Below are 25,160 nucleotides of genomic sequence, written 5' to 3' on the forward strand. Positions count from 1 at the left end.
CGTTGCCATACCTGATGTAGTAATAGCAGGCGTTTCTGTGGGTCCACTTGTGGGAGGGGCTGGTGTTACAGCTGTAGTCTGTCCTGGCGGTGTACCTAGTCGATCAAGACAGGAATAAACACACCACGTGAAGCATTCAGCACTTAATGGCTTTTTCCGAAATGTAACATTATTTGTGTGTGCAATATCTGAAAAACTCATTACTTTTAAATTTGTCTGAGACTGAGAAGAATGAGGGCGATCCCTTAAAGTTCTGACACAAAACTTTTCACAGTACGAAAAGCTTAAAAATGATTAGCAGCCTTCGTTTATCCAGTTTCAGACATGTGAACCCTTTTGAGTCCTTCTTTCCTTCAAAAGTGTATGGAAGTACAAACATGTGGTTATGAAGATTCCATTGGCCAAAACAGCAAAACGTTCGCACAAAACAAATAAAGAAAAAAGTATCTGCGTAGCATATCACAAGTTCAGAGAGCTCGGTCTGGATGTCTTTGGCATACATACATTATGCGGTTTTCCAACTTTCTTTTTTTTCCTACGTTTTGTACATACCTTGATTTTAATGTGCGCATCATTAGACTTCGGTATAGACCTCGGGTAAAGTTAGAGAGTGGTATCAACTACAGCAACAATTGAATCCAATGATGTAATACATCTTCTAGTCTGAAACTAATCATTTCCCAAAAGACTAGTATTGTGGTGACAAAGTGACACAAGTCCGTCTCACGGCTGAGATTACGCCGCTATCTGTAAGCCTTCATTCAAACCAGGGCCTCGCACGTTCAAACGATGGTTTCTATGGGATCACTGCAGAGCTTACATATGACACAAAAGGACATCAATGCTCTTGAGCACATATCAATAATACTGTGTTTCTCTGTTCTTTTTTTTAAACATAAAGTTTTAGGAAAGGCCCAATGGGCGCTTGTATCACCTTGCGGCGGCAGTAGGTAATGGTCGTTGATAACGTCTTATTACAGAACTTCTGTTGCCGGCTATTATATGTCTTGCAGTTATTACACCAATTATGGTCAGAGCTTGAGAGGGTTTCAGAACTTGGTCTGTCTAGGTTCAAACGATTCCTCAATGCCAAGCTCAACACCAGAATATTTTCAACACCTTCTCGTCTTTTTTCCATCTGACTCTCTGCTCTATCCAAGACCCCCCCACACAAATAGAAAACAGCAAAAGGTGCAAAACTCGGTCCCCACCTGTTGTGACTTTCTCGCAAGACAAAACTTCTCTGGGTTCCTCGTCCCTGTCCACAACGATCACGGTTGTTGGGCCATCCTTGTTTACTGGGAAGTCACCATCAGGACCAGCCTGCAACAAGAAATGGTCAACTCATAACTTATTTCCAATCTATTATTTCACATGTCTCCAACATGTGCACACTGCTTTGTAAAATACAACAAACACCAATGCCTACTCTATATGATGCGAAGCTTCAACAAAGCAAAACGAAATTACAGTAAATAGCCAAGATGAGACCAAAAAAGCACTCACTGTCACTGGTTCCAGAACATCTTGTGGATCCTTAATAGCGATTGGAGTATCGTTCTCCGGTGTTACCTCGTAAACCTTCAGGACACCCCCATCTGGTGTTGGCAGGCTAGCAACCAGTTTGCTGGGTTCCTTAGCAACTATTTTAACAAACAGAAAAGTACTTGTTTCTCACAAACCAACAACTGAGTAACATAGACTGACGTTTCAAAACCAATTGAAGCATTTATCAATGACTTGTGATCAATATGAAATATTACATTTGAAACCATAACCTCAGTTTTACATTTTCAAGTTTTTAACAAAAATTAATATGTTTAACACAGACTGGGAATCAACAAGAGGCGTAGTGTGTTTGTGTTTGTTTGTGTGTGTGTGTGTTTGTGTGTGTGTTTGTGTGTGTGTGTGTGTATGTGTGTGTGTGTGTGTGTGTGTGAGTGTGTATGTGTGTGTTTCCACACTTTCATTCCACTGTCCACTATCATTTGTCATCAGTGGTTCAAAACTGCATTCTAGTTGTCAGGATCTAAAACTTACCAACGTCTTGTGGTGTGCGTGATCCATCAATTGGTGTCGCTGGTGTTTCTGAAAGAAAACAGAGACACACCTTAGAACATTTATTCCGTTTAAAACAACTATAACAAACAAAGATCTAACACAAAGGGGCATGTATACACACACACACACACAAATATATATATATATAAAACATCAGAAATTGTGAAAGAAACAATTGAAAGTCAGCAGAGACTTTCTTCCGAGATTTGTTAAAATCTCTTAGTAGAATTAGAGAGAGATATAAGTATCCCTTCACAGACAGCCTATTGGGAGCATCAGACCAAGATCTACAGAGCAAAGTCCCTTTGTGGGGGACGTATCGCAAGGTAATCTAGTCCTGAGGAGGACCATTGTATTTGTACCTGGACCAGACACGTGTTTCGACACTATTGTGTCTCATCAGTGGTCAGGTGGTACTGATGGCGAGAGTTGTCAACCCATGGTATCCAACTAAGAAGCAAACCATTCTCTGAATGGTAGCTTCTGTTGGCATGGGAGACTACCCTCATCTGACAACCCCAAGAGGATATCTGTGAAGGGAAACACTTTGATTTAAGGCCAAAGTGTAGAATTGATATTTATTAAGAAAGAATTTAGAAATTTAGCCAAGTTTTAACCAAGAAATTAGGTTAAAACAAGGGAAATTTGAAAAAGCCTAAAGGGAGGTAACTCTGTACCAGCCTGCAGATCCAGAAATGGATACGCGAACAAGTTAGATCTAATTTTGAAAAGGTTAAACAGGAAAAGCGGTCAACTTTTCACTGCTGTTCAACACAGGACTTGGTAAAGAAGAAGTTTTCTGCTTTATTCAATTGGATCGCTTTAAAGGCGATGCAACTTTCACAGTGACCACATTATAAAACATCAGAAATTGTGAAAGAAACAATTGAAAGTCAGCAGAGACATATATATATATATATATATATATGTATAGGTTACAACACGAGTGGTTTTTTATATGGCTTGTATTTCAGTCAAGACCCAGCGGATGAATATCATCGGGAGACACGAGCCTTTGGCGAGTGGCTCTCGATTGATATTCCCGCTGGGTCTTGACTGAAATACAAGCCATATAAAAAACCACGAGTGTTGTAATCTGTATATCCCATTCTACCATCAAACACAAAGTGTAGACTACTAGCGGCACTTTTGCGATCTGTGGAGTGTGAAACAGTGTTTTCAGCGAGACATGGCCTTTTTGCAACCTTAAACTAAGTGACCGTCGCTGAAAAAATAAAACGAATGAGTGCATCTATAAGTACGCGGTAACACTACTTTCAGACCGTTTAAAAGCGTTAAGTAAAGGTTCATAAGTTGCAAGAAAGTAATGAAGTCGTATAGAAATCCATTTAGTTGAAGCGCACAATTCTTTTGCGTTTCAGGTCGGCGGAACGGGGAAACCGGTTTGGCCCCCATTTGGCTTACTCGACTCGATTCAGAATCGATTCCACGTTGTTTTTTTCGAACGCATTATTATACAATTAGTCTTATTGACAGAGAAGCAAATTTTAGGGAACACATATGTAGATTTAACCATTTGCTCCCTATTTGAAATGTATCTACATGATAAACTGTTTTGCGAGTGTGTTTGCATGAACCTAAACTGGTATTGATGCGATGAAAACAGGACCCAAGTCTGTCACCGCCGCTTGATTGCATTTTGAAAGAATATGACTGGATTACGGAAAAATACACACATGTTAAGTTCTTAGATACCTTCATCGCCAATGTGGACTTACTGCAGAGCCAGGCAAAAGAGTAGACTTGCTCGCAAAACACGTGAAACAGCTGATGATAGCGAAGCCCAACCGTGCCAGGTAAGGACGGTCTGACAGATTCTCAAAAGTCGTCTGCTAACGAAGCAAGGGGAGGGTACTCGTGTTTTTGTTTTGGTTCGCTAGCATCTGGTTATCTTGTAAGTTGAATGTTCGTTTTTTCCCACCTGCATTGCTTTCATAATGAAAGAAACGTTTGCTTATTGCATCTCATACATCAGATCAGTTCTGAGATTCATTTTTGCGTGCAACTGATATGGTTTTCTGAGCCGTGCAATACGATTTTGGAACTTCATACAAATGTGTCACATTGTTCGGCGCGAGGTCAAAGGTCGGGAGCAAAGTAGTTCTTCGCCCAAATCGGAATCTGCACTATCATATATTTTTTTGAGTCCATGATGTATTTATTGAGCTATAAAAATACAACATATATACCCATACTGAAGTAACAGAGACAAAGAAGGGAGGTCATGGGATATATATATATATATGGCAATAATGACAACGAGTACCAAGCAAACAAGTATAAGCTGATATATTGTTGTTGATTCTTCACATGATCATTATGTATTATATCTATGACTTGTTGAATAAAACACTGTTTAAACCTAATAAATATGCTGAGAAAAAAGAAAGATTTCAACTGACCTCCTTCCTTCACGGTGACCAAGATTGGTTGTCCAGCCTTGGGAGTGAATCTATCGTTCTAAAAACAGACAAGACACACAAATGATGACTGACTTATGTGTGAATTCGTTAGCAGTGTATTTCAAAAAAAGAACCTGGGGAAATAAAGAAATTTGATATTAGAAGAGGAAATCAAAAAACAAGAAAGGTAGGTTGTTGGAACGTTATTGACAAAACAATACATTCACAAATATATCGACCCAACGGTCTTTTAAGTGCGCAGACAAACAATTAATAACGAAAACTTATCTGGCTGATTTTTTCTTCCGCCTGCCACGAAGCCGCAGCGAATGAATGATTCATTTCTACCTTTCTTGTTTTTTTATTCTGAATTTTGGAACGTTGGCAGTCTCTTTGTTTTTGGATTTATTAGAAGAAGGTTTTACTCACTGCAATCGAGTGCTCTCATCCTACATCCCTGTAACCTCGGTGTACCTATCTAAATCTCAGACAACAATAATATCTTCCCAACGTGCTGAGTCCAAAGATTGTCGGGTTAATCATCAGGCCAATTAAACGACCTTTGGACAAATATATGTGGAGAGTAGGAGTGTCACAGTGCTTAGAGCGCTTGCGTCTCACGCTGGAGGTCGTGGGTTTGATCACCATGGGGCGGATACAAACACCAGATTTTTCTGAGCGCTTTCTAGTCCGCCCAGCGGGAAATGGGTACCTGACGCTATTTAGCGCCGGGGAAGGGAGAGGCAGCGAGGGAGAGAAGGTGTCACCGTCCTCATAAAGCTGGCCCGAGAATAGTTGATATCCCTAACATCTGTCTCCCAAACGACCAATGGTTATGGGAATATCTTTACTTTTTTATGTTTGTTTGTTTGTTTGCTTAACGCCCAGCCGACCACGAAGGGCCATATCAGGGCGGTGATGCTTTGACATATAACGTGCGCCACACACAAGACAGAAGTCGCAGCACAGGCTTCATGTCTCACCCAGTCACATTATTCTGACACCGGACCAACCAGTCCTAGCACAAACCCCATAATGCCAGACGTCAGGCGGAGCAGCCACTAGATTGCCAATTTTAAAGTCTTAGGTATGACCCGGCCGGGGTTCGAACCCACGACCTCCCGATCACGGGGCGGACGCCTTACCACTAGGCCAACCGTGCTGGTACTTTTTTTTATGTAAAATATGCTCAAAGCAGCAACAATGAACAATAAAACTTGACTTGACTTGACTTGACTAACAACGAAAGCGCTCGTGCTAAGGATGCCACTTTAAACATGGAGTTGACTGTTAAAAAAACACACATCAAGAAACAAATTCAACCTAAACTTACATCAGGTTCCACTGACTTGTAGACCTTGGTGTCTGGCTGGGCATCATCCTTTGGAACATCTTCCACAAACACGCCAGGTCCGACATTACTTATCTGCACAAACTCTTCAGGCTTGTCTCCCTTGACCTTTTGAGAACCAGGTGGAACTTCTGGGGTCATCTCTTGTGGGCAGCCAGTTACTGTTTCTGTGGTGACTAGGACACATCGCGTCAAATAAATAGATGTTAAAATTCAAACTGACGTATAAATTCATCACGTCTGTAAAAATAGGAAAGTGGGTCACAGAGGGCCACAACGGCGAGGGGGGGAGATAAACCAGGAGATGTGGTGTGTGGTTTACGCGAGCTAAATAGCCATTCAAACGAACTGTGTCATTCAATGCTGTTAAATGCTATTGCAAGTGTGTTCCATAAGGTTAGAATTGCTTATTTCGTGAAGGATTCCATCGTTCTGTAAACCTCATGCGAGGCGGAGTGGGGTTTTAAGGGACTAATCCTAAAACAGAGATAATCACCTAAAATCTTGTTTGTTTTGCTCTCAAAGTATGTATGAATTAAAAGTATCGGTCTCTGTGTGGAGTTTCAAAGGTTAAAAAACCCAAAACGCAAACTGCACGCGCAAACTGTGAGGCAGTTCCAGTACAGTTCCCACTTCTATCCACACCTGTTGTCGCTGTTGGTCCAGCAGTTGGTCCCTCTGTGGATGGTCCAGCTGTGGGTCCCTCTGTGGATGGTCCAGCTGTGGGTCCCTCTGTGGATGGTCCAGCTGTAGGTCCAACTGTGGATGGTCCAGCTGTGGATCCCTCTGTGGATGGTCCAGCAGTGGGTCCCTCTGTGGATGGTCCAGCTGTAGGTCCGACTGTGGATGGTCCAGCTGTGGATGGTCTAGCTGTGGGTCTCTCTGTAGGTCCCTCTGTGGATGGTCCAGCTGTAGGTCTCTCTGTAGGTCCCTCTGTGGATGGTCCCGCTGTGGGTCCCTCTGTGGATGGTCCAGCTGTAGGTCCGACTGTGGAAGGTCCAGCTGTGGATGGTCGAGCTGTGGGTCTCTCTGTAGGTCCCTCTGTGGATGGTCCAGCTGTGGGTCCCTCTGTGGATGGTCCAGCTGTGGATGGTCGAGCTGTGGGTCTCTCTGTTGGTCCCTCTGTGGATGGTCCAGCAGTAGGTCCGACTGTGGATGGTCCAGCTGTGGGTCTCTCTGTGGATGGTCCAGAAGTAGGTCCGACTGTGGATGGTCCAGCTGTGGGTCCCTCTGTGGTTGGTCCAGCTGTAGGTCCGACTGTGGATGATCCAGCTGTGGGTCCCTCTGTGGATGGTCCAGCTGTGGGTCCCTCTGTGGATGGTCCAGCAGTTGGTCCCTCTGTGGATGGTCCAGCTGTGGGTGGTCCAGCTGTGGGGGGTCCAGCTGTGGGTGGTCCAGCTGTGGATGGTCCCTCTGTGGATGGTCCCTCTGTTGGTCCCTCTGTGGAAGGTCCAGCTGTTGGTCCCTCTGTGGACGGTCCCTCTGTGGACGGTCCAGCTGTGGATGGTCCAGCTGTTGGCCCCTCTGTGGATGGTCCAGCTGTAGGTCCCTCTGTGGATGGTCTAGCTGTGGATGGTCCAGCTGTGGATGGTCCAGCTGTTGGCCCCTCTGTGGATGGTCCAGCAGTTGGTTCCTCTGTGGATGGTCCAGCTGTGGATGGTCCAGCTGTTGGTCCGACTGTTGGTCCCTCTGTGGATGGTCCAGCTGTAGTTACGCTTGGTGGTGCTGCTGTGGTTGCAGTTGGAGGTCCTTTTGTTCCAGGTGGTGTGCCTAATGAAGATAAGCCTCAACTTATCATTCATAGTGTTGTTGCCAGGCCTCGGTCTTCGGTCTCTGACGCATTCCTTTCTGATTTGACGCATTGGATCTAGCCTTGTCCGGTCGATGGACCGATAGATTTTACGTTTTGCTGGTCAACTGACCGATACATATTCGTACAAGGCGGACAAGGTCTGCAATGAATGGAATTATGGGAGTTGCAAAGTCGGAAAACAAACCCCGATCGAAATGCTCATGTTCGCTACCAGTGAAAATGCACTCGGTGCCGAGTCCGTGTTTGTCGTCATTGACACTCGAGGGTGCGTTTACGGAAATACCCGATCCAGCCGGTGTACCTGTTTACCGAAAACGGCGCAAACAGCGGAAAGTTCATCAATATAATACTACGGCATAGTAATGCGAAGATCAGGCAGTATCCCTACATTCGCACACCGGGCACTGTATTGGAAAGGGTAGGCCAGGAATGTCAGGCTCTTTCTCCTCGCAAAGTGTACTGCCAAAAATCAGCAAATGAGCGCCATACACTAATTTCTGTGAGAATCAGATAATAAAGTGTTATCATTGTTCAATGGCTTTATTGTCATTTTTGCGTAAAAAGATAGATTTAACTCCGGACTGTAAGTTATTTTGCATTGTATGTATCAAAGGTATGGCGGTACAATTTGGACCTATTGTTTTTTTAAAGCCAGGACATTTGGACCTATTGTTTTTTTTTAGGGAGGTCCAAATGACCTATTGTCTTCTTAGGCTGGCAACAACACTGTATTAAAGTAACAGTGAATAACAGTCAGGCTTTTATTGAATGCTTAATGGTTTGAGCATTGAAGATTTACCTGTTGGTCCAGCTGTAGGTCCCTCTGTGGATGGTCCAACTGTTGGTCCCTCTGTGGATGGCCCACCTGTAGTTACACTAGGTGGTGCTGGTGGTGTAGCTGTGGTTACGCTTGGTGGTGCTGCTGTGGTTGCAGTTGGAGGTCCTGTTGGTCCAGGTGGTGTGCCTAATGAAGGCAAGCCTTAACATTTAATTTTACGAACCGTGAATAACAGTCAGGCTATGTCTTGCATTTATTGAATGCCTAATGGTTTGAGCATTTGAAGATTTAAGAACAAGCTCACTCTACTCCGGTTGAGACTGTTTCTTAGTGATCAGCTTGGAGTTAAAACTTTTCAAAACCTTCTCTCCTTCTCCCCAATATCCTACTCTCTGCTCTTTAGAAGACCCTCCACACAGATAGAAAAAAGGTGCAAATCTCTTTCGCCACCTAGTGTGGCTTTCTCGCAGGAAACGGTGGCTCAGGGATCAAATAAACCACGAAATCTGGTGTGTGGCTTTCGCAAGCTAAATAGCCATTAAAACTAACTGTGTCATTTCATGCTGTTAAATGATATTGCAACTGTGTTCCATAGGTTAGAACTGCTTTTTTCGTGAGAAGATTTAAATCGTTCTGTAAACCATTTGAGGCAGACTGGGCCTTTAAGGGACTAATCCTAAAACAAAGATAATCACCTAAAATCTTGTTCATTTTGTTCTCAAAGTATGTATGAGATTAAAAGTATCGGTCTCTGAGTGGAGGTTCAAAGGTTAACAATAAAAACCCGCAAACTGCACGCGCAAACTGTGAGGCAGTTCCCGTGCGCTCAAAATCACATGCAATCTACAGTGAATGGCCTTCTTCATCTTCTTCTTGCGTTCGCCGACAGTGAAGCCGACAGTGAATGGCCTCAGTGAACACTGTCTTCAAAGCAAGTATCCATTGCGCCATTATGAAACTAATCAAAAGAGTCGAATCTTACCGTTGAGTATGTTATGCCAGTTTTCAGACCTAAGGGCACTTGATGGAAACCCGAACTGCAAACACTTACACCTTCCAATCCTGAGCAATTCTCATTTGTATGTATGAATTAAAAGTATCGGTCTCTGTGTGGAGTTTCAAAGGTTAAAAAACCCAAAACGCAAACTGCACGCGCAAACTGTGAGGCAGTTCCGGTACAGTTCCCACTTCTATCCACACCTGTTGTCGCTGTTGGTCCAGCAGTTGGTCCCTCTGTGGATGGTCCAGCTGTGGGTCCCTCTGTGGATGGTCCAGCTGTAGGTCCCTCTGTGGATGGTCCAGCTGTTGGTCCCTCTGTAGATGGTCCAGCTGTAGGTCCCTCTGTGGATGGTCCAGCTGTAGGTCCCTCTGTGGATGGTCCTGCAGTGGGTCCCTCTGTGGATGGTCCAGCTGTAGGTCCCTCTGTGGATGGTCCAGCAGTGGGTCTCTCTGTGGATGGTCCAGCTGTAGGTCCCTCTGTGGATGGTCCCGCTGTGGGTCCCTCTGTGGATGGTCCAGCTGTATGTCCCTCTGTGGATGGTCCAGCTGTAGGTCCCTCTGTGGGTGGTCCAGCTGTGGATGGTCCCTCTGTGGATGGTCCAGCTGTTGGTCTCCCTGTGGATGGTCCAGCTGTGGGTCCCTCTGTGGATGGTCCAGCTGTAGGTCCCTCTGAGGATGGTCCAGCTGTTGGTCCCTCTGTGGATGGACCAGCTGTTGGTCCTTCTGTGGATGGTCCCGCTGTGGGTCCCTCTGTGGATGGTCCAGCTGTAGGTCCCTCTGTGGATGGTCCAGCTGTAGGTCCCTCTGTGGATGGTCCTGCTGTGGGTCCCTCTGTGGATGGTCCAGCTGTAGGTCTCTCTGTGGATGGTCCAGCTGTGGGTCCCTCTGTGGATGGTCCAGCAGTGGGTCTCTCTGTAGGTCCCTCTGTGGATGGTCCAGCTGTGGGTCCCACTGTGGATGGTCCAGCTGTAGGTCTCTCTGTAAGTCTCTCTGTGGATGGTCCAGCTGTGGGTCTCTCTGTAGGTCCCTCTGTGGATGGTCCAGCTGTGGGTCTCTCTGTAGGTCCCTCTGCGGATGGTCCAGCTGTAGGTCCGACTGTCGATGGTCCAGCTGTAGGTCCGACTGTAGATGGTCCAACTGTTGGTCCCTCTGTGGATGGCCCACCTGTAGTTACACTAGGTGGTGCTGGTGGTGTAGCTGTGGTTACGCTTGGTGGTGCTGCTGTGGTTGCAGTTGGAGGTCCTGTTGTGCCTAATGAAGACAAGCCTCAACGTATCATACATATTAAAGTAACCGTGAATAACAGTCTGGCTATTTGTCTTGCATTTATTCAATGCTTAATGGTTTGAGCATTTGAAGCTTTAAGAACAAGCTCACTCTACTGCGGTTGGAACTATTTCTTAGTGATGAGCTTGGCGTTAGAACGTTTTCAACACTTTCTCGCCCTCTCCCCAACATCCTACTCTCTGCTTTTTGGAAAACCCTCCACACAGATAGTAAAAAGGTGCAAACCTCTTTCGCCACCTATTGTGACTTTCTCGCAGGAAACGGTGGCTCAGGGGTCAAATAAACCACGAAATCTGGTGTGTGGCTTTCGCAAGCTAAATAGCCATTAAAACTAACTGTGTCATTTCATGCTGTTAAATGATATTGCAACTGTGTTCCATAGGTTAGAACTGCTTTTTTCGTGAGAAGATTTAAATCGTTCTGTAAACCATTTGAGGCAGACTGGGCCTTTAAGGGACTAATCCTAAAACAAAGATAATCACCTAAAATCTTGTTCATTTTGTTCTCAAAGTATGTATGAGATTAAAAGTATCGGTCTCTGAGTGGAGGTTCAAAGGTTAACAATAAAAACCCGCAAACTGCACGCGCAAACTGTGAGGCAGTTCCCGTGCGCTCAAAATCACGTGCAATCTACAGTGAATGGCCTTCTTCTTCTTCTTCTTGCGTTCGCCGACAGTGAATGGCCTCAGTGAACACTGTCTTCAAAGCAAATATCCATTGCACCATTATGAAACTAATCAAAAGAGTCGAATCTTACCGTTGAGTATGTTATGTCAGTTTACAGACCTAAGGGCACTTGATGGAAACCCGAACTGCAAACACTTACACCTTCCAATCCTGAGCAATTCTCATTTGTATGCATGAATTAAAAGTATCGGTCTCTGTGTGGAGTTTCAAAGGTTAAAAAACCCAAAACGCAAACTGCACGCGCAAACTGTGAGGCAGTTCCGGTACAGTTCCCACTTCTATCCACACCTGTTGTCGCTGTTGGTCCAGCAGTTGGTCCCTCTGTGGATGGTCCAGCTGTGGGTCCCTCTGTGGATGGTCCAGCTGTAGGTCCCTCTGTGGATGGTCCAGCTGTTGGTCCCTCTGTAGATGGTCCAGCTGTTGGTCCTTCTGTGGATGGTCCAGCTGTAGGTCCCTCTGTGGATGGTCCTGCTGTGGGTCCCTCTGTGGATGGTCCAGCTGTAGGTCTCTCTGTGGATGGTCCAGCAGTGGGTCTCTCTGTGGATGGTCCAGCTGTAGGTCCCTCTGTGGATGGTCCCGCTGTGGGTCCCTCTGTGGATGGTCCAGCTGTATGTCCCTCTGTGGATGGTCCAGCTGTAGGTCCCTCTGTGGATGGTCCAGCTGTTGGTCCCTCTGTGGATGGTCCAGCTGTTGGTCTCTCTGTGGATGGTCCAGCTGTGGGTCCCTCTGTGGATGGTCCAGCTGTAGGTCCCTCTGTGGATGGTCCAGCTGTTGGTCCCTCTGTAGATGGTCCAGCTGTTGGTCCTTCTGTGGATGGTCCCGCTGTGGGTCCCTCTGTGGATGGTCCAGCTGTAGGTCCCTCTGTGGATGGTCCAGCTGTAGGTCCCTCTGTGGATGGTCCTGCAGTGGGTCCCTCTGTGGATGGTCCCGCTGTGGGTCTCTCTGTGGATGGTCCAGCTGTAGGTCCCTCTGTGGATGGTCCAGCAGTGGGTCTCTCTGTAGGTCCCTTTGTGGATGGTCCAGCTGTGGGTCCCTCTGTGGATGGTCCAGCTGTAGGTCTCTCTGTAGGTCCCTCTGTGGATGGTCCAGCTGTGGGTCTCTCTGTAGGTCCCACTGTGGATGGTCCAGCTGTAGGTCTCTCTGTAGGTCCCTCTGTGGATGGTCCAGCTGTGGGTCCCTCTGTGGTTGGTCCAGCTGTAGGTCCCTCTGTGGATGGTCCAACTGTTGGTCCCTCTGTGGATGGCCCACCTGTAGTTACACTAGGTGGTGCTGGTGGTGTAGCTGTGGTTACGCTTGGTGGTGCTGCTGTGGTTGCAGTTGGAGGTCCTGTTGTGCCTAATGAAGACAAGCCTCAACGTATCATACATATTAAAGTAACCGTGAATAACAGTCAGGCTATTTGTCTTGCATTTATTCAATGCTTAATGGTTTGAGCATTTGAAGATTTAAGAACAAGCTCACTCTACTGCGGTTGGAACTATTTCTTAGTGATGAGCTTGGCGTTAGAACGTTTTCAACACTTTCTCGCCCTCTCCCCAACATCCTACTCTCTGCTTTTTGGAAAACCCTCCACACAGATAGAAAAAATGTGCAAACCTCTTTCGCCACCTATTGTGACTTTCTCGCAGGAAACGGTGGCTCAGGGGTCAAACAAACCACGAAATCTGGTGTGTGGCTTACGCAAGCTACATAGCCATTAAAACTAACTGTGTCATTTCATGCTGTTAAATGATATTGCAAGTGTGTTCCATAGGTTAGAACTGCTTTTTTCGTGAGAAGATTTAAATCGTTCTGTAAACCATTTGAGGCAGACTGGGCCTTTAAGGGACTAATCCTAAAACAAAGATAATCACCTAAAATCTTGTTCATTTTGTTCTCAAAGTATGTATGAGATTAAAAGTATCGGTCTCTGAGTGGAGGTTCAAAGGTTAACAATAAAAACCCGCAAACTGCACGCGCAAACTGTGAGGCAGTTCCCGTGCGCTCAAAATCACGTGCAATCTACAGTGAATGGCCTTCTTCTTCTTCTTCTTCTTCTTCTTCTTCTTCTTGCGTTCGCCGACAGTGAATGGCCTCAGTGAACACTGTCTTCAAAGCAAGTATCCATTGCGCGATTATGAAACTAATCAAAAGAGTCGAATCTTACCGTTGAGTATGTTATGCCAGTTTACAGACCTAAGGGCACTTGATGGAAACCCGAACTGCAAACACTTACACCTTCCAATCCTGAGCAATTCTCATTTGTTTGTTTGTTTGTTTAACGCCCAGCCGACCACGAAGGGCCATATCAGGGCGGTGCTGCTTTGACATTTAACGTGCGCCACACACAAGACAGAAGTCGCAGCACAGGCTTCATGTCTCACCCAGTCACATTATTCTGACACCGGACCAACCAGTCCTAGCACTAACCCCACGATGCCAGACGCCAGGCGGAGCAGCCACTAGATTGCCAATTTTAAAGTCTTAGGTGTGACCCGGCCGGGGTTCGAACCCACGACCTCCCGATCACGGGGCGGACGCCTTACCACTAGGCCAACCGTGCCGGTCAGCAATTCTCATGCACAAATTACACTTGGAGTCTTTCAAAAAGTACCATCTTCACAAAGAAATAAATGGGGTCAACATGTGGAAAAAAAGAGTGCCATTCTCGGGTTAGGTCTCCACACACCCGTTGTTCCAACTGTGGGTCCAGTCGTAGGTCCCTCTGTGGGTGGTCCAACTGTGGGTCCAGTCGTTGGTCCCTCTGTGGGTGGTCCAACTGTGGGTCCAGTCGTTGGTCCTTCTGTGGGTGGTCCAACTGTGCGTCCGGTCGTTGGTCCCTCTGTGGGTCCAGTCGTTGGTCCCTCTGTGGGTCTTGTCGTTGGTCCTTCTGTGGGCGGTCCAACTGTGCGTCCGGCCGTTGGTCCCTCTGTGGGTCCAGTCGTTGGTCCCTCTGTGGGTCCAGTCGTTGGTCCCTCTGTGGGTCCAGTCGTTGGTCCCTCTGTGCGTCTGGTCGTTGGTCCCTCTGTGGGTCCAGTCGTTGGTCCCTCTGTGCGTCCGGTCGTTGGTCCCTCTGTGGGTCCAGTCGTTGGTCCTTCTGTGGGTCCGGTCGTTGGTCCTTCTGTGGGCGGTCCAACTGTGCGTCCGGTCGTTGGTCCCTCTGTGGGTGGTCGAACTGTGGGTCCAGTTGTTGGTCCAACTGTGGGTCTTGTCGTTGGTTCCTCTGTGGGTCGTCCAACTGTGGGTCCAGTCGTTGGTCCCTCTGTGGGCGGTCCAACTGTGGGTCCAGTCGTTGGTCCCTCTGTGGGTGGTCCAACTGTGGGTCTTGTCGTTGGTCCCTCTGTGGGTGGTCCAACTGTGGGTCCAGTTGTTGGTCCCTCTGTGGGTCCGGTCGTTGATCCTTCTGTGGGCGGTCCAACTGTGCGTCCGGTCGTTGGTCCCACTGTGGGTCCTGTCGTTAGTCCCTCTGTGGGTGGTCCAACAGTGAATCCAGTCGTTGGTCCCTCTGTGGGTGGTCCAACTGTGGATCCAGTCGTTGGTCCCTCTGTGGGTGGTCCCACTGTTGTTCCAGTCGTTGGTCCCTCTGTGGGTGGTCCAACTGTTGTTCCAGTCGTTGGTCCTTCTGTGGATGGTTCAGCTGGGGGTCCAGTCGTTGGTCCCTCTGTGACTACACTTGGTGGTGGTTTTGTTCCAACTGTTGGTGTGGCTGGTGCTACAGTTGTGGGTTATGAAGAAAATCCTTACTTATGCCCTGTCATTTTATTTAACGATCAGCGAATTACAGTCAAGTTTTGTATAATTATGTCGAAGTCTTGCACTTAATCCCTGCAGCAAGGACTATATCTCTGTGACAAGCTCAACATGAGAGCGCTTTCATCTCGTTTTCACCGTCTCGTCCTTCTTCCCACCCGTAATTTTTTCAGCTGTTTAAAGATCCCTCAACAGGAAATTTCAGAGGATGGGCTATGCCTTATCATCTCTTGCCGCCAGCAAGCTTCCATGGCGCATACACATACATACTGCTTATTTAGATAAGGCAATGTACAAAGATTCGCATGTGCTTGACTTGAAACATGTAAAGGCTTCAAAACTGAAAGTACATGATATTACAATAGTGGGGAAAAATACCTGAAAAGTATTTGGTTCCACAAAATGATGCTAGGTCTTTACAAATGCCAGTTACAATATGAGACAATAAGGAACCCTGAACTGTACCTGCAGTTGTGACTGATGGTGACGGGGATGCTCCTGGTGTTGTTACTCCTGGGGCTGTGGTAGTCTTTGCTGATAGACAAAGAGTAGTTATCATAGTTAATCCCCTTGCCCGTTTCTTTCCATCTAAACAAGGCAGTTGTGTGCTTAGCGTATACCCTTGCCAACAAGGACATACACACCTATAAACTAAGGATAGGCTCCAGTCACAAAGTCTGAGGATTACTCGACAAAATGCCGCCTAAACGTTTTTAATATTTGGATATGACGTCATCAAACGCTTTTGATGAATTAAAACGTAAAACTCTTGAGATATAATGGAGAACAATTTACACGCACATAAACATCTGTACAGTAGTTTTCAGGAAATTGGAAATAAAAAATAAAAAATAAATACATGAAGATTCTATTCTTCACATGGATTTGAAAAGCAGATTCAAACATAACAAATGTATACTCACGATGCACACAAGCTTCCAGTTTGACAATTTCAAGTACGACATTTGGGTTTCCCTCTTTAGGCCTTGTGTTCAGCACGATTTTAACCGTGGACTCTGATACATCGCCCAAAGGAACACTGAATACCTCAGTTGGATCTTCGTATACCTGTGGAGGGATACGGACAGATAGTTTGATATCGCACAAGGACGATTTCCTCCAATCTCTTTCACAAAAATAGCACAGTACGATCGGATCATAGACCAACATGCCTGTCAACCACAGGCAGTATGACAAACACAAAGCACCACAGTCACCTATACATATCTAAAGCATAGGATCTAAGTCAGTGTACACACCTTTTCTTGCTTGCTGCCGTCCTCAGCCAAAAATTTCACAGTCAGCTCACGCACGTTGGTCAGTTTTAGGTCAAGAGCCTTGGGGTTGAAAGCTTCGTTGTTAGGCAAAGAGAAATCTGCTCTGGCAGGGCTTCCTGGATCGGTGCTTCTGAAGATTTCAGTTCCCTCTTGGATGGTGTCAGGGCGTGGGCTGGCCTCAAAGGCTGACAGGTCTTTGACTTCGTCTCCCTCTGCGCATTCTTTGGCTGCAGTCAACAAAGTGGTTTGTTACTCTACAACCATCTCCCATCCTTTGTGTTCCTATCTCTGTTTGTCCGACTCTCTCCCCCCTCCTCTCTCTCTCTATTTGTCCTTGTCTGTCTGGTTATTTGTTTGTCTGTCTGTCAGTCTCTAACACACTCGCTTTCTCTCCCACTCTCTCTCTCTCTCTCTCTCTCTCTCTCTCTCTCTTGAGATGTGCTCATCTCCATGAAAAGGGCCCAAGGCCTACTCATTAAAACATTCAGACTTCAGACTTCAGACCTCTCTCTCTCTCTCTCTCTCTCTCTCTCTCTCTCTCTCTCTCTCTCTCTCTCTCTCTCTCTCGCAGTCGCTTATTCTCTCTCTCTGTTTTGCTTTCTTATTATATTTCTGAAATTCCGCATGCGCCAATTCGTATTCCTTCAGAGCTGTTTTGAATGTCACACTTTTACTTTTACCAACAAATTAACGTAACTCACGTGTTGTTGGTTGTGGAGGTGTTGTGACCGAAGGTGGAGCTGTTGTGCCTGTCAAACACACCAGTTCATTTCTCACAACAGGGAAGCTTTCTCCAAAAGTAAGTACAATTAAGTCAAATGAAACTAAACCAGCTTGTAGTGACCGATGAGGCAACAAACAAGAAAGATTTAACCATCTCTCTTTCTCTATCATGCCCTCCTTCACTCCCCCATCTCTCTCTGCCCCCCCGCCCCTTCTGTCTCTCTCTATCTCTCTCCCCCCCTCTGTCTCTGTCTGACTGTCTGTCTGTCTCTGTCTCTGTCTCTGTCTCTGTCTCTCTCTCTCTCTCTCTCTCTCTCTCTCTCTCTCTCTCTCTGTGCCTCACCGAGGGTCTTATCAGCGCATACGTTTCCTATTTCTGTTTAAACTGGAACTTGTCAAAAGGACCATTTTGATTCGTACGTTTGTAGATGATACCAGTTTTTGTTAACAACTAGCTTCCTAAAACAACAATCAAGTCTCAACGTACCTGCTGTTGGAGCTGCTGTGGTCTTAGCTGCAAGAGTACAAAGGATAGTTTATACCAATAAAAAAGAGAGAGAGAGAATCATCATACGATTCACCTTTTTCACACGTGATACGAATCATGGACAATTCATTAGCTGTTACATCACTCTCTCCAAGCGTTACAGAAAATGGCATCATCATCATTATAATCATTACAAAAGAAAAAGAAAAAAACTAGTCCAAATCGCAACAATGATTTTGAACAGAAGCGTCAAAGATAAAAATGTATACTCACGATGCACACAAGCTTCCAGTTTGACAATTTCAAGTACGACATTTGGGTTTCCCTCTTTAGGCCTTGTGTTCAGCACGATTTTAACCGTGGACTCTGGTGCATCGCCCAAAGGAACACTGAATACCTCAGTTGGATCTTCGTATACCTGTGGAGGGATACGGACAGATAGTTTGATATCGCACAAGGACGATTTCCTCCAATCTCTTTCACAAAAATAGCACAGTACGATCGGATCATAGACCAACATGCCTGTCAACCACAGGCAGTATGACAAACACGAAACACCACAGTCACCTACACATATCTAAAGCATAGGATCTAAGTCAGTGTACACACCTGTTCTTGCTTGCTGCCGTCCTCAGCCAAAAATTTCACAGTCAGCTGACGCACGTTGGTCAGTTTTAGGTCAAGAGCCTTGGGGTTGAAAGCTTCGTTGTTAGGCAAAGAGAAATCTGCTCTGGCAGGGCTTCCTGGATCGGTGCTTCTGAAGATTTCAGTTCCCTCTTGGATGGTGTCAGGGCGTGGGCTGGCCTCAAAGGCTGACAGGTCTTTGACTTCGTCTCCCTCTGCGCATTCTTTGGCTGCAGTCAACAAAGTGGTTTGTTACTCTACAACCATCTCCCATCCTTTGTGTTCCTATCTCTGTTTGTCCGACTCTCTCCCCCCTCCTCTCTCTCTATTTGTCCTTGTCTGTCTGGTTATTTGTTTGTCTGTCTGTCAGTCTCTAACACACTCTCTTTCTCTCCCACTCTCTCTCTCTCTCTCTCTCTCTCTCTCTCTCTTGAGATGTGCTCATCTCCATGAAAAGGGCCCAAGGCCTACTCATTAAAACATTCAGACTTCAGACTTCAGACCTCTCTCTCTCTCTCTCTCTCTCTCTCTCTCTCTCTCTCTCTCTCTCTCTCTCTCGCAGTCGCTTATTCTCTCTCTCTGTTTTGCTTTCTTATTATATTTCTGAAATTCCGCATGCGCCAATTCGTATTCCTTCAGAGCTGTTTTGAATGTCACACTTTTACTTTTACCAACAAATTAACGTAACTCACGTGTTGTTGGTTGTGGAGGTGTTGTGACCGAAGGTGGAGCTGTTGTGCCTGTCAAACACACCAGTTCATTTCTCACAACAGGGAAGCTTTCTCCAAAAGTAAGTACAATTAAGTTAAATGAAACTAAACCAGCTTGTAGTGACCGATGAGGCAACAAACAAGAAAGATTTAACCATCTCTCTTTCTCTATCATGCCCTCCTTCACTCCCCCATCTCTCTCTGCCCCCCCGCCCCTTCTGTCTCTCTCTATCTCTCTCCCCCCCTCTGTCTCTGTCTCTGTCTGACTGTCTGTCTGTCTGTCTCTGTCTCTGTCTCTGTCTCTCTCTCTTTTCTCTCTCTCTCTCTCTCTCTCTCTCTCTCTCTCTCTCTCTCTCTCTCTCTCTGTGCCTCACCGAGGGTCTTATCAGCGCATACGTTTCCTATTTCTGTTTAAACTGGAACTTGTCAAAAGGACCATTTTGATTCGTACGTTTGTAGATGATACCAGTTTTTGTTAACAACTAGCTTCCTAAAACAACAATCAAGTCTCAACGTACCTGCTGTTGGAGCTGCTGTGGTCTTAGCTGCAAGAGTACAAAGGATAGTTTATACCAATAAAAAAGAGAGAGAGAGAATCATCATACGATTCACCTTTTTCACACGTGATACGAATCATGGACAATTCATTAGCTGTTACATCACTCTCTCCAAGCGTTACAGAAAATGGCATCATCATCATTATAATCATTACAAAAGAAAAAGAAAAAAACTAGTCCAAATCGCAACAATGATTTTGAACAGAAGCGTCAAAGATAAAAATGTATACTCACGATGCACACAAGCTTCCAGTTTGACAATTTCAAGTACGACATTTGGGTTTCCCTCTTTAGGCCTTGTGTTCAGCACGATTTTAACCGTGGACTCTGGTGCATCGCCCAAAGGAACACTGAATACCTCAGTTGGATCTTCGTATACCTGTGGAGGGATACGGACAGATAGTTTGATATCGCACAAGGACGATTTCCTCCAATCTCTTTCACAAAAATAGCACAGTACGATCGGATCATAGACCAACATGCCTGTCAACCACAGGCAGTATGACAAACACGAAACACCACAGTCACCTACACATATCTAAAGCATAGGATCTAAGTCAGTGTACACACCTTTTCTTGCTTGCTGCCGTCCTCAGCCAAAAATTTCACAGTCAGCTGACGCACGTTGGTCAGTTTTAGGTCAAGAGCCTTGGGGTTGAAAGCTTCGTTGTTAGGCAAAGAGAAATCTGCTCTGGCAGGGCTTCCTGGATCGGTGCTTCTGAAGATTTCAGTTCCCTCTTGGATGGTGTCAGGGCGTGGGCTGGCCTCAAAGGCTGACAGGTCTTTGACTTCGTCTCCCTCTGCGCATTCTTTGGCTGTAGTCAACAAAGTGGTTTGTTATTCTACAAACATCTCCCATCCTTTGTGTTCCTATCTCTGTTTGTCCGACTCTCTCCCCCCTCCTCTCTCTCTCTATTTGTCCTTGTCTGTCTGGTTATTTGTTTGTCTCTGTCAGTCACTAACACACTCTCTTTCTCTCCCACTCTCTCTCTCTCTCTCTCTCTCTCTCTCTTGAGATGTGCTCATCTCCATGAAAAGGGTCCAAGGCCTACTCATTAAAACATTCAGACTTCAGACTTCAGACTTCTCTCTCTCTCTCTCTCTCTCTCTCTCTCTCTCTCTCTCTCTCTCTCTCTCTCTCTCTCTCTCTCTCTCTCTCTCTCTCTGGCAGTCGCTTATTCTCTCTCTCTGTTTTGCTTTCTTATTATATTTCTGAAATTCCGCATGCGCCAATTCGTATTCCTTCAGAGCTGTTTTGAATGTCACACTTTTACTTTTACCAACAAATTAACGTAACTCACGTGTTGTTGGTTGTGGGGGTGTTGTGACCGAAGGTGGAGCTGTTGTGCCTGTCAAACACACCAGTTCATTTCTCACAACAGGGAAGCTTTCTCCAAAAGTAAGTACAATTAAGTCAAATGAAACTAAACCAGCTTGTAGTGACCGATGAGGCAACAAACAAGAAAGATTTAACCATCTCTCTTTCTATATCATGCCCTCCTTCACTCCCCCATCTCTCTCTACCCCCCCCCCCCCCCACCCCTTTTGTCTCTCTCTATCTCTCTCCCCCCTCTGTCTCTCTCTGTCTGTCTGTCTGTCTGTCTGTCTCTGTCTGTCTGTCTGTCTCTCTCTGCCTGTCTGTCTGTCTGTCTCTCTGTCTGTCTGTCTGTCTGTCTGTCTCTCTCTCTCTCTCTCTCTCTCTCTCTCTCTCTCTCTCTCTCTCTCTCTCTCTCTCTCTCTCTGTGTGCCTCACCGAGGGTCTTACCAGCGCATACGTTTCCTATTTCTGTTTAAACTGGAACTTGTCAAAAGGACCATTTTGATTCGTACGTTTGTAGATGATACCAGTTTTTGTTAACAACTAGCTTCCTAAAACAACAATCAAGTCTCAACGTACCTGCTGTTGGAGCTGCTGTGGTCTTAGCTGCAAGAGTACAAAGGATAGTTTATACCAATAAAGAAGAGAGAGAGAGAATCATCATACGATTCACCTTTTTCACACGTGATACGAATCATGGACAATTCATTAGCTGTTACATCACTCTCTCCAAGCGTTATAGAAAATGGCATCATCATCATTATAATCATTACAAAAGAAAAAGAAAAAAACTAGTCCAAATCGCAACAATGATTTTGAACAGAAGCGTCAAAGATAAAAATGTATACTCACGATGCACACAAGCTTCCAGTTTGACAATTTCAAGTACGACATTTGGGTTTCCCTCTTTAGGCCTTGTGTTCAGCACGATTTTAACCGTGGACTCTGGTGCATCGCCCAAAGGAACACTGAATACCTCAGTTGGATCTTCGTATACCTGTGGAGGGATACGGACAGATAGTTTGATATCGCACAAGGACGATTTCCTCCAATCTCTTTCACAAAAATAGCACAGTACGATCGGATCATAGACCAACATGCCTGTCAACCACAGGCAGTATGACAAACACGAAACACCACAGTCACCTACACATATCTAAAGCATAGGATCTAAGTCAGTGTACACACCTGTTCTTGCTTGCTGCCGTCCTCAGCCAAAAATTTCACAGTCAGCTGACGCACGTTGGTCAGTTTTAGGTCAAGAGCCTTGGGGTTGAAAGCTTCGTTGTTAGGCAAAGAGAAATCTGCTCTGGCAGGGCTTCCTGGATCGGTGCTTCTGAAGATTTCAGTTCCCTCTTGGATGGTGTCAGGGCGTGGGCTGGCCTCAAAGGCTGACAGGTCTTTGACTTCGTCTCCCTCTGCGCATTCTTTGGCTGTAGTCAACAAAGTGGTTTGTTATTCTACAAACATCTCCCATCCTTTGTGTTCCTATCTCTGTTTGTCCGACTCTCTCCCCCCTCCTCTCTCTCTCTATTTGTCCTTGTCTGTCTGGTTATTTGTTTGTCTCTGTCAGTCACTAACACACTCTCTTTCTCTCCCACTCTCTCTCTCTCTCTCTCTCTCTCTCTTGAGATGTGCTCATCTCCATGAAAAGGGTCCAAGGCCTACTCATTAAAACATTCAGACTTCAGACTTCAGACTTCTCTCTCTCTCTCTCTCTCTCTCTCTCTCTCTCTCTCTCTCTCTCTCTCTCTCTCTCTCTCTCTCTCTCTCTCTCTCTCTCTGGCAGTCGCTTATTCTCTCTCTCTGTTTTGCTTTCTTATTATATTTCTGAAATTCCGCATGCGCCAATTCGTATTCCTTCAGAGCTGTTTTGAATGTCACACTTTTACTTTTACCAACAAATTAACGTAACTCACGTGTTGTTGGTTGTGGGGGTGTTGTGACCGAAGGTGGAGCTGTTGTGCCTGTCAAACACACCAGTTCATTTCTCACAACAGGGAAGCTTTCTCCAAAAGTAAGTACAATTAAGTCAAATGAAACTAAACCAGCTTGTAGTGACCGATGAGGCAACAAACAAGAAAGATTTAACCATCTCTCTTTCTATATCATGCCCTCCTTCACTCCCCCATCTCTCTCTACCCCCCCCCCCCCCCCACCCCTTTTGTCTGTCTGTCTCTCTCTCTCTGTCTCTCTCTGTCTCTCTCTGTCTGTCTCTGTCTGTCTATCTGTCTGTCTCTCTGCCTGTTTGTCTGTCTGTCTCTCTGTCTGTCTGTCTGTCTGTCTGTCTCTCTCTCTCTCTCTCTCTCTCTCTCTCTCTCTCTCTCTCTCTCTCTCTCTCTTTCTCTTTCTCTCTCTCCGTGCCTCACCGAGGGTCTTATCAGCGCATACGTTTCCTATTTCTGATTAAACTGGAACTTGTCAAAAGGACCATTTTGATTCGTACGTTTGTAGATTATACCAGTTTTTGTTAACAACTAGCTTCCTAAAACAACGATCAAGTCTCAACGTACCTGTTGTTGGAGCTGCTGTGGCGGGGGTTGTCTTAGCTGCAAGAGTACAAAGGATAGTTTATACCAATAAAAAAAGAGAGAGAGAGAGAATCATCATACGATTCACCTTTTTCACACGTGATACGAATCATAGACAAATCATCAGCTGTTTCATCACTCTCTCCAAGCGATATAGAAAATGGCATCATCATCATTATAATCATTACAAAAGAAAAAGAAAAAACTAGTCCAAACCGCAACAATGATTTTGAACAGAAGCGTCAAAGATAAAAAATGTATACTCACGATGCACACAAGCTTCCAGTTTGACAATTTCAAGTACGACATTTGAGTTTTCCTCTTTGGGCCGTGTGTTCAGCACGATTTTAACCGTGGACTCTGGTGCATCGCCCAAAGGAACACTGAGTACCTCACTTGGATCTTCGTATACCTTTGGAAGGATAAATTATGGACAGTTAGTTTGATATCGCACAAGGACGATTTCCTCCAATCTCTTTCACAACAATAGCACAGTACGATCGGATCACAGACCGACATGCCTGTCAACCACCAGCAGTATGACAAACACGAAACACCACAGTCACCTATACATATCTAAAGCATAGGATCTAAGTCAGTGTACACACCTTTTCTTGCTTGCTGCCGTCCTCAGCCAAAAATTTCACAGTCAGCTCACGCACGTTGGTCAGTTTTAGGTCAAGAGCCTTGGGGTTGAAAGCTTCGTTGTTAGGCAAAGAGAAATCTGCTCTGGCAGGGCTTCCTGGATCGGTGCTTCTGAAGGTTTCAGTTCCCTCTTCGATGGTGTCAGGGCGTGGGCTGGCCTCAAAGGCTGACAGGTCTTTGACTTCGTCTCCCTCTGCGCATTCTTTGGCTGTAGTCAACAAAGTGGTTTGTTATTCTACAACCATCTCCCATCCTTTGTGTTCCTATCTCTGTTTGTCCGACTCTCTCCCCCCTCCTCTCTCTCTATTTGTCCTTGTCTGTCTGGTTATTTGTTTGTCTGTCTGTCAGTCTCTAACACACTCTCTTTCTCTCCCTCTCTCTCTCTCTCTCTCTCTCTCTCTCTCTCTCTCTCTCTCTCTCTCTCTCTCTCTCTCTCTTGAGATGTGCTCATCTCCATGAAAAGGGCCCAAGGCCTACTCATTAAAACATTCAGACTTCAGACTTCAGACCTCTCTCTCTCTCTCTCTCTCTCTCTCTCTCTCTCTCTCTCTCTCTCTCTCTCTCTCTCTCTCTCGCAGTCGCTTATTCTCTCTCTCTGTTCTGCTTTCTCATTATATTTCTGAAATTCCGCATGCGCCAATTCGTATTCCTTCAGAGCTGTTTTGAATGTCACACTTTTACTTTTACCAACAAATTAACGTAACTCACGTGTTGTTGGTTGTGGAGGTGTTGTGACCGAAGGTGGAGCTGTTGTGCCTGTCAAACACACCAGTTCATTTCTCACAACAGGGAAGCTTTCTCCAAAAGTAAGTACAATTAAGTCAAATGAAACTAAACCAGCTTGTAGTGACCGATGAGGCAACAAACAAGAAAGATTTAACCATCTCTCTTTCTCTATCATGCCCTCCTTCACTCCCCCATCTCTCTCTACCCCCCCCCCCCCCACCCCTTCTGTCTCTCTCTATCTCTCTCCCCCCTCTGTCTCTCTCTGTCTGTCTGTCTGTCTGTCTCTGTCTGTCTGTCTCTCTCTCTCTCCCTCTCTCTCTCTCTCTCTCTCTCTCTCTCTCTCTCTCTCTCTCTCTCTCTCTCTCTCTCTCTCTCTCTCTCTGTGCCTCACCGAGGGTCTTATCAGCGCATACGTTTCCTATTTCTGTTTAAAC

The 25,160-nt window shown here is 45.8% G+C and overlaps 2 protein-coding genes across 2 annotated transcripts in view; both read right to left on the reverse strand.

Annotated features, from left to right (window-relative positions):
• Nucleotides 1–7,166, reverse strand: part of LOC138975688 (proteoglycan 4-like) — a 31,886-nt gene extending 24,720 nt beyond the window's left edge. Inside the window, exons 1-5 of the mRNA XM_070348428.1 lie at nucleotides 6,481–7,166; nucleotides 5,818–6,011; nucleotides 4,485–4,542; nucleotides 2,041–2,088; nucleotides 1,507–1,643 (exon numbers count right to left, since the gene is read on the reverse strand). Of these exons, the coding sequence (XP_070204529.1) occupies nucleotides 1,507–1,643; nucleotides 2,041–2,088; nucleotides 4,485–4,542; nucleotides 5,818–5,976 (402 nt within the window). The 5' untranslated portion in view covers nucleotides 5,977–6,011; nucleotides 6,481–7,166. The remainder of the gene's footprint in view (nucleotides 1–1,506; nucleotides 1,644–2,040; nucleotides 2,089–4,484; nucleotides 4,543–5,817; nucleotides 6,012–6,480) is intronic.
• A 1,922-nt stretch (nucleotides 7,167–9,088) lies between these two features.
• The window catches only part of LOC138977152 (mucin-2-like), a 49,740-nt gene continuing 33,668 nt past the window's right edge, over nucleotides 9,089–25,160 (reverse strand). Inside the window, exons 20-43 of the mRNA XM_070350062.1 lie at nucleotides 24,709–24,756; nucleotides 23,964–24,208; nucleotides 23,623–23,767; nucleotides 23,338–23,373; nucleotides 22,744–22,791; nucleotides 22,013–22,257; nucleotides 21,677–21,821; nucleotides 21,404–21,430; nucleotides 20,808–20,855; nucleotides 20,077–20,321; nucleotides 19,741–19,885; nucleotides 19,468–19,494; nucleotides 18,932–18,979; nucleotides 18,225–18,469; nucleotides 17,889–18,033; nucleotides 17,616–17,642; nucleotides 17,107–17,154; nucleotides 16,388–16,632; nucleotides 16,052–16,196; nucleotides 15,594–15,662; nucleotides 14,068–15,090; nucleotides 11,688–12,734; nucleotides 9,627–10,676; nucleotides 9,089–9,102 (exon numbers count right to left, since the gene is read on the reverse strand). Of these exons, the coding sequence (XP_070206163.1) occupies nucleotides 9,089–9,102; nucleotides 9,627–10,676; nucleotides 11,688–12,734; nucleotides 14,068–15,090; nucleotides 15,594–15,662; nucleotides 16,052–16,196; nucleotides 16,388–16,632; nucleotides 17,107–17,154; nucleotides 17,616–17,642; nucleotides 17,889–18,033; nucleotides 18,225–18,469; nucleotides 18,932–18,979; nucleotides 19,468–19,494; nucleotides 19,741–19,885; nucleotides 20,077–20,321; nucleotides 20,808–20,855; nucleotides 21,404–21,430; nucleotides 21,677–21,821; nucleotides 22,013–22,257; nucleotides 22,744–22,791; nucleotides 23,338–23,373; nucleotides 23,623–23,767; nucleotides 23,964–24,208; nucleotides 24,709–24,756 (5,510 nt within the window). The remainder of the gene's footprint in view (nucleotides 9,103–9,626; nucleotides 10,677–11,687; nucleotides 12,735–14,067; nucleotides 15,091–15,593; nucleotides 15,663–16,051; nucleotides 16,197–16,387; nucleotides 16,633–17,106; nucleotides 17,155–17,615; nucleotides 17,643–17,888; nucleotides 18,034–18,224; nucleotides 18,470–18,931; nucleotides 18,980–19,467; nucleotides 19,495–19,740; nucleotides 19,886–20,076; nucleotides 20,322–20,807; nucleotides 20,856–21,403; nucleotides 21,431–21,676; nucleotides 21,822–22,012; nucleotides 22,258–22,743; nucleotides 22,792–23,337; nucleotides 23,374–23,622; nucleotides 23,768–23,963; nucleotides 24,209–24,708; nucleotides 24,757–25,160) is intronic.

The sequence above is a fragment of the Littorina saxatilis genome, linkage group LG9 (assembly GCF_037325665.1).
Source record: "Littorina saxatilis isolate snail1 linkage group LG9, US_GU_Lsax_2.0, whole genome shotgun sequence".
Lineage (NCBI taxonomy): Eukaryota > Metazoa > Mollusca > Gastropoda > Littorinimorpha > Littorinidae > Littorina > Littorina saxatilis.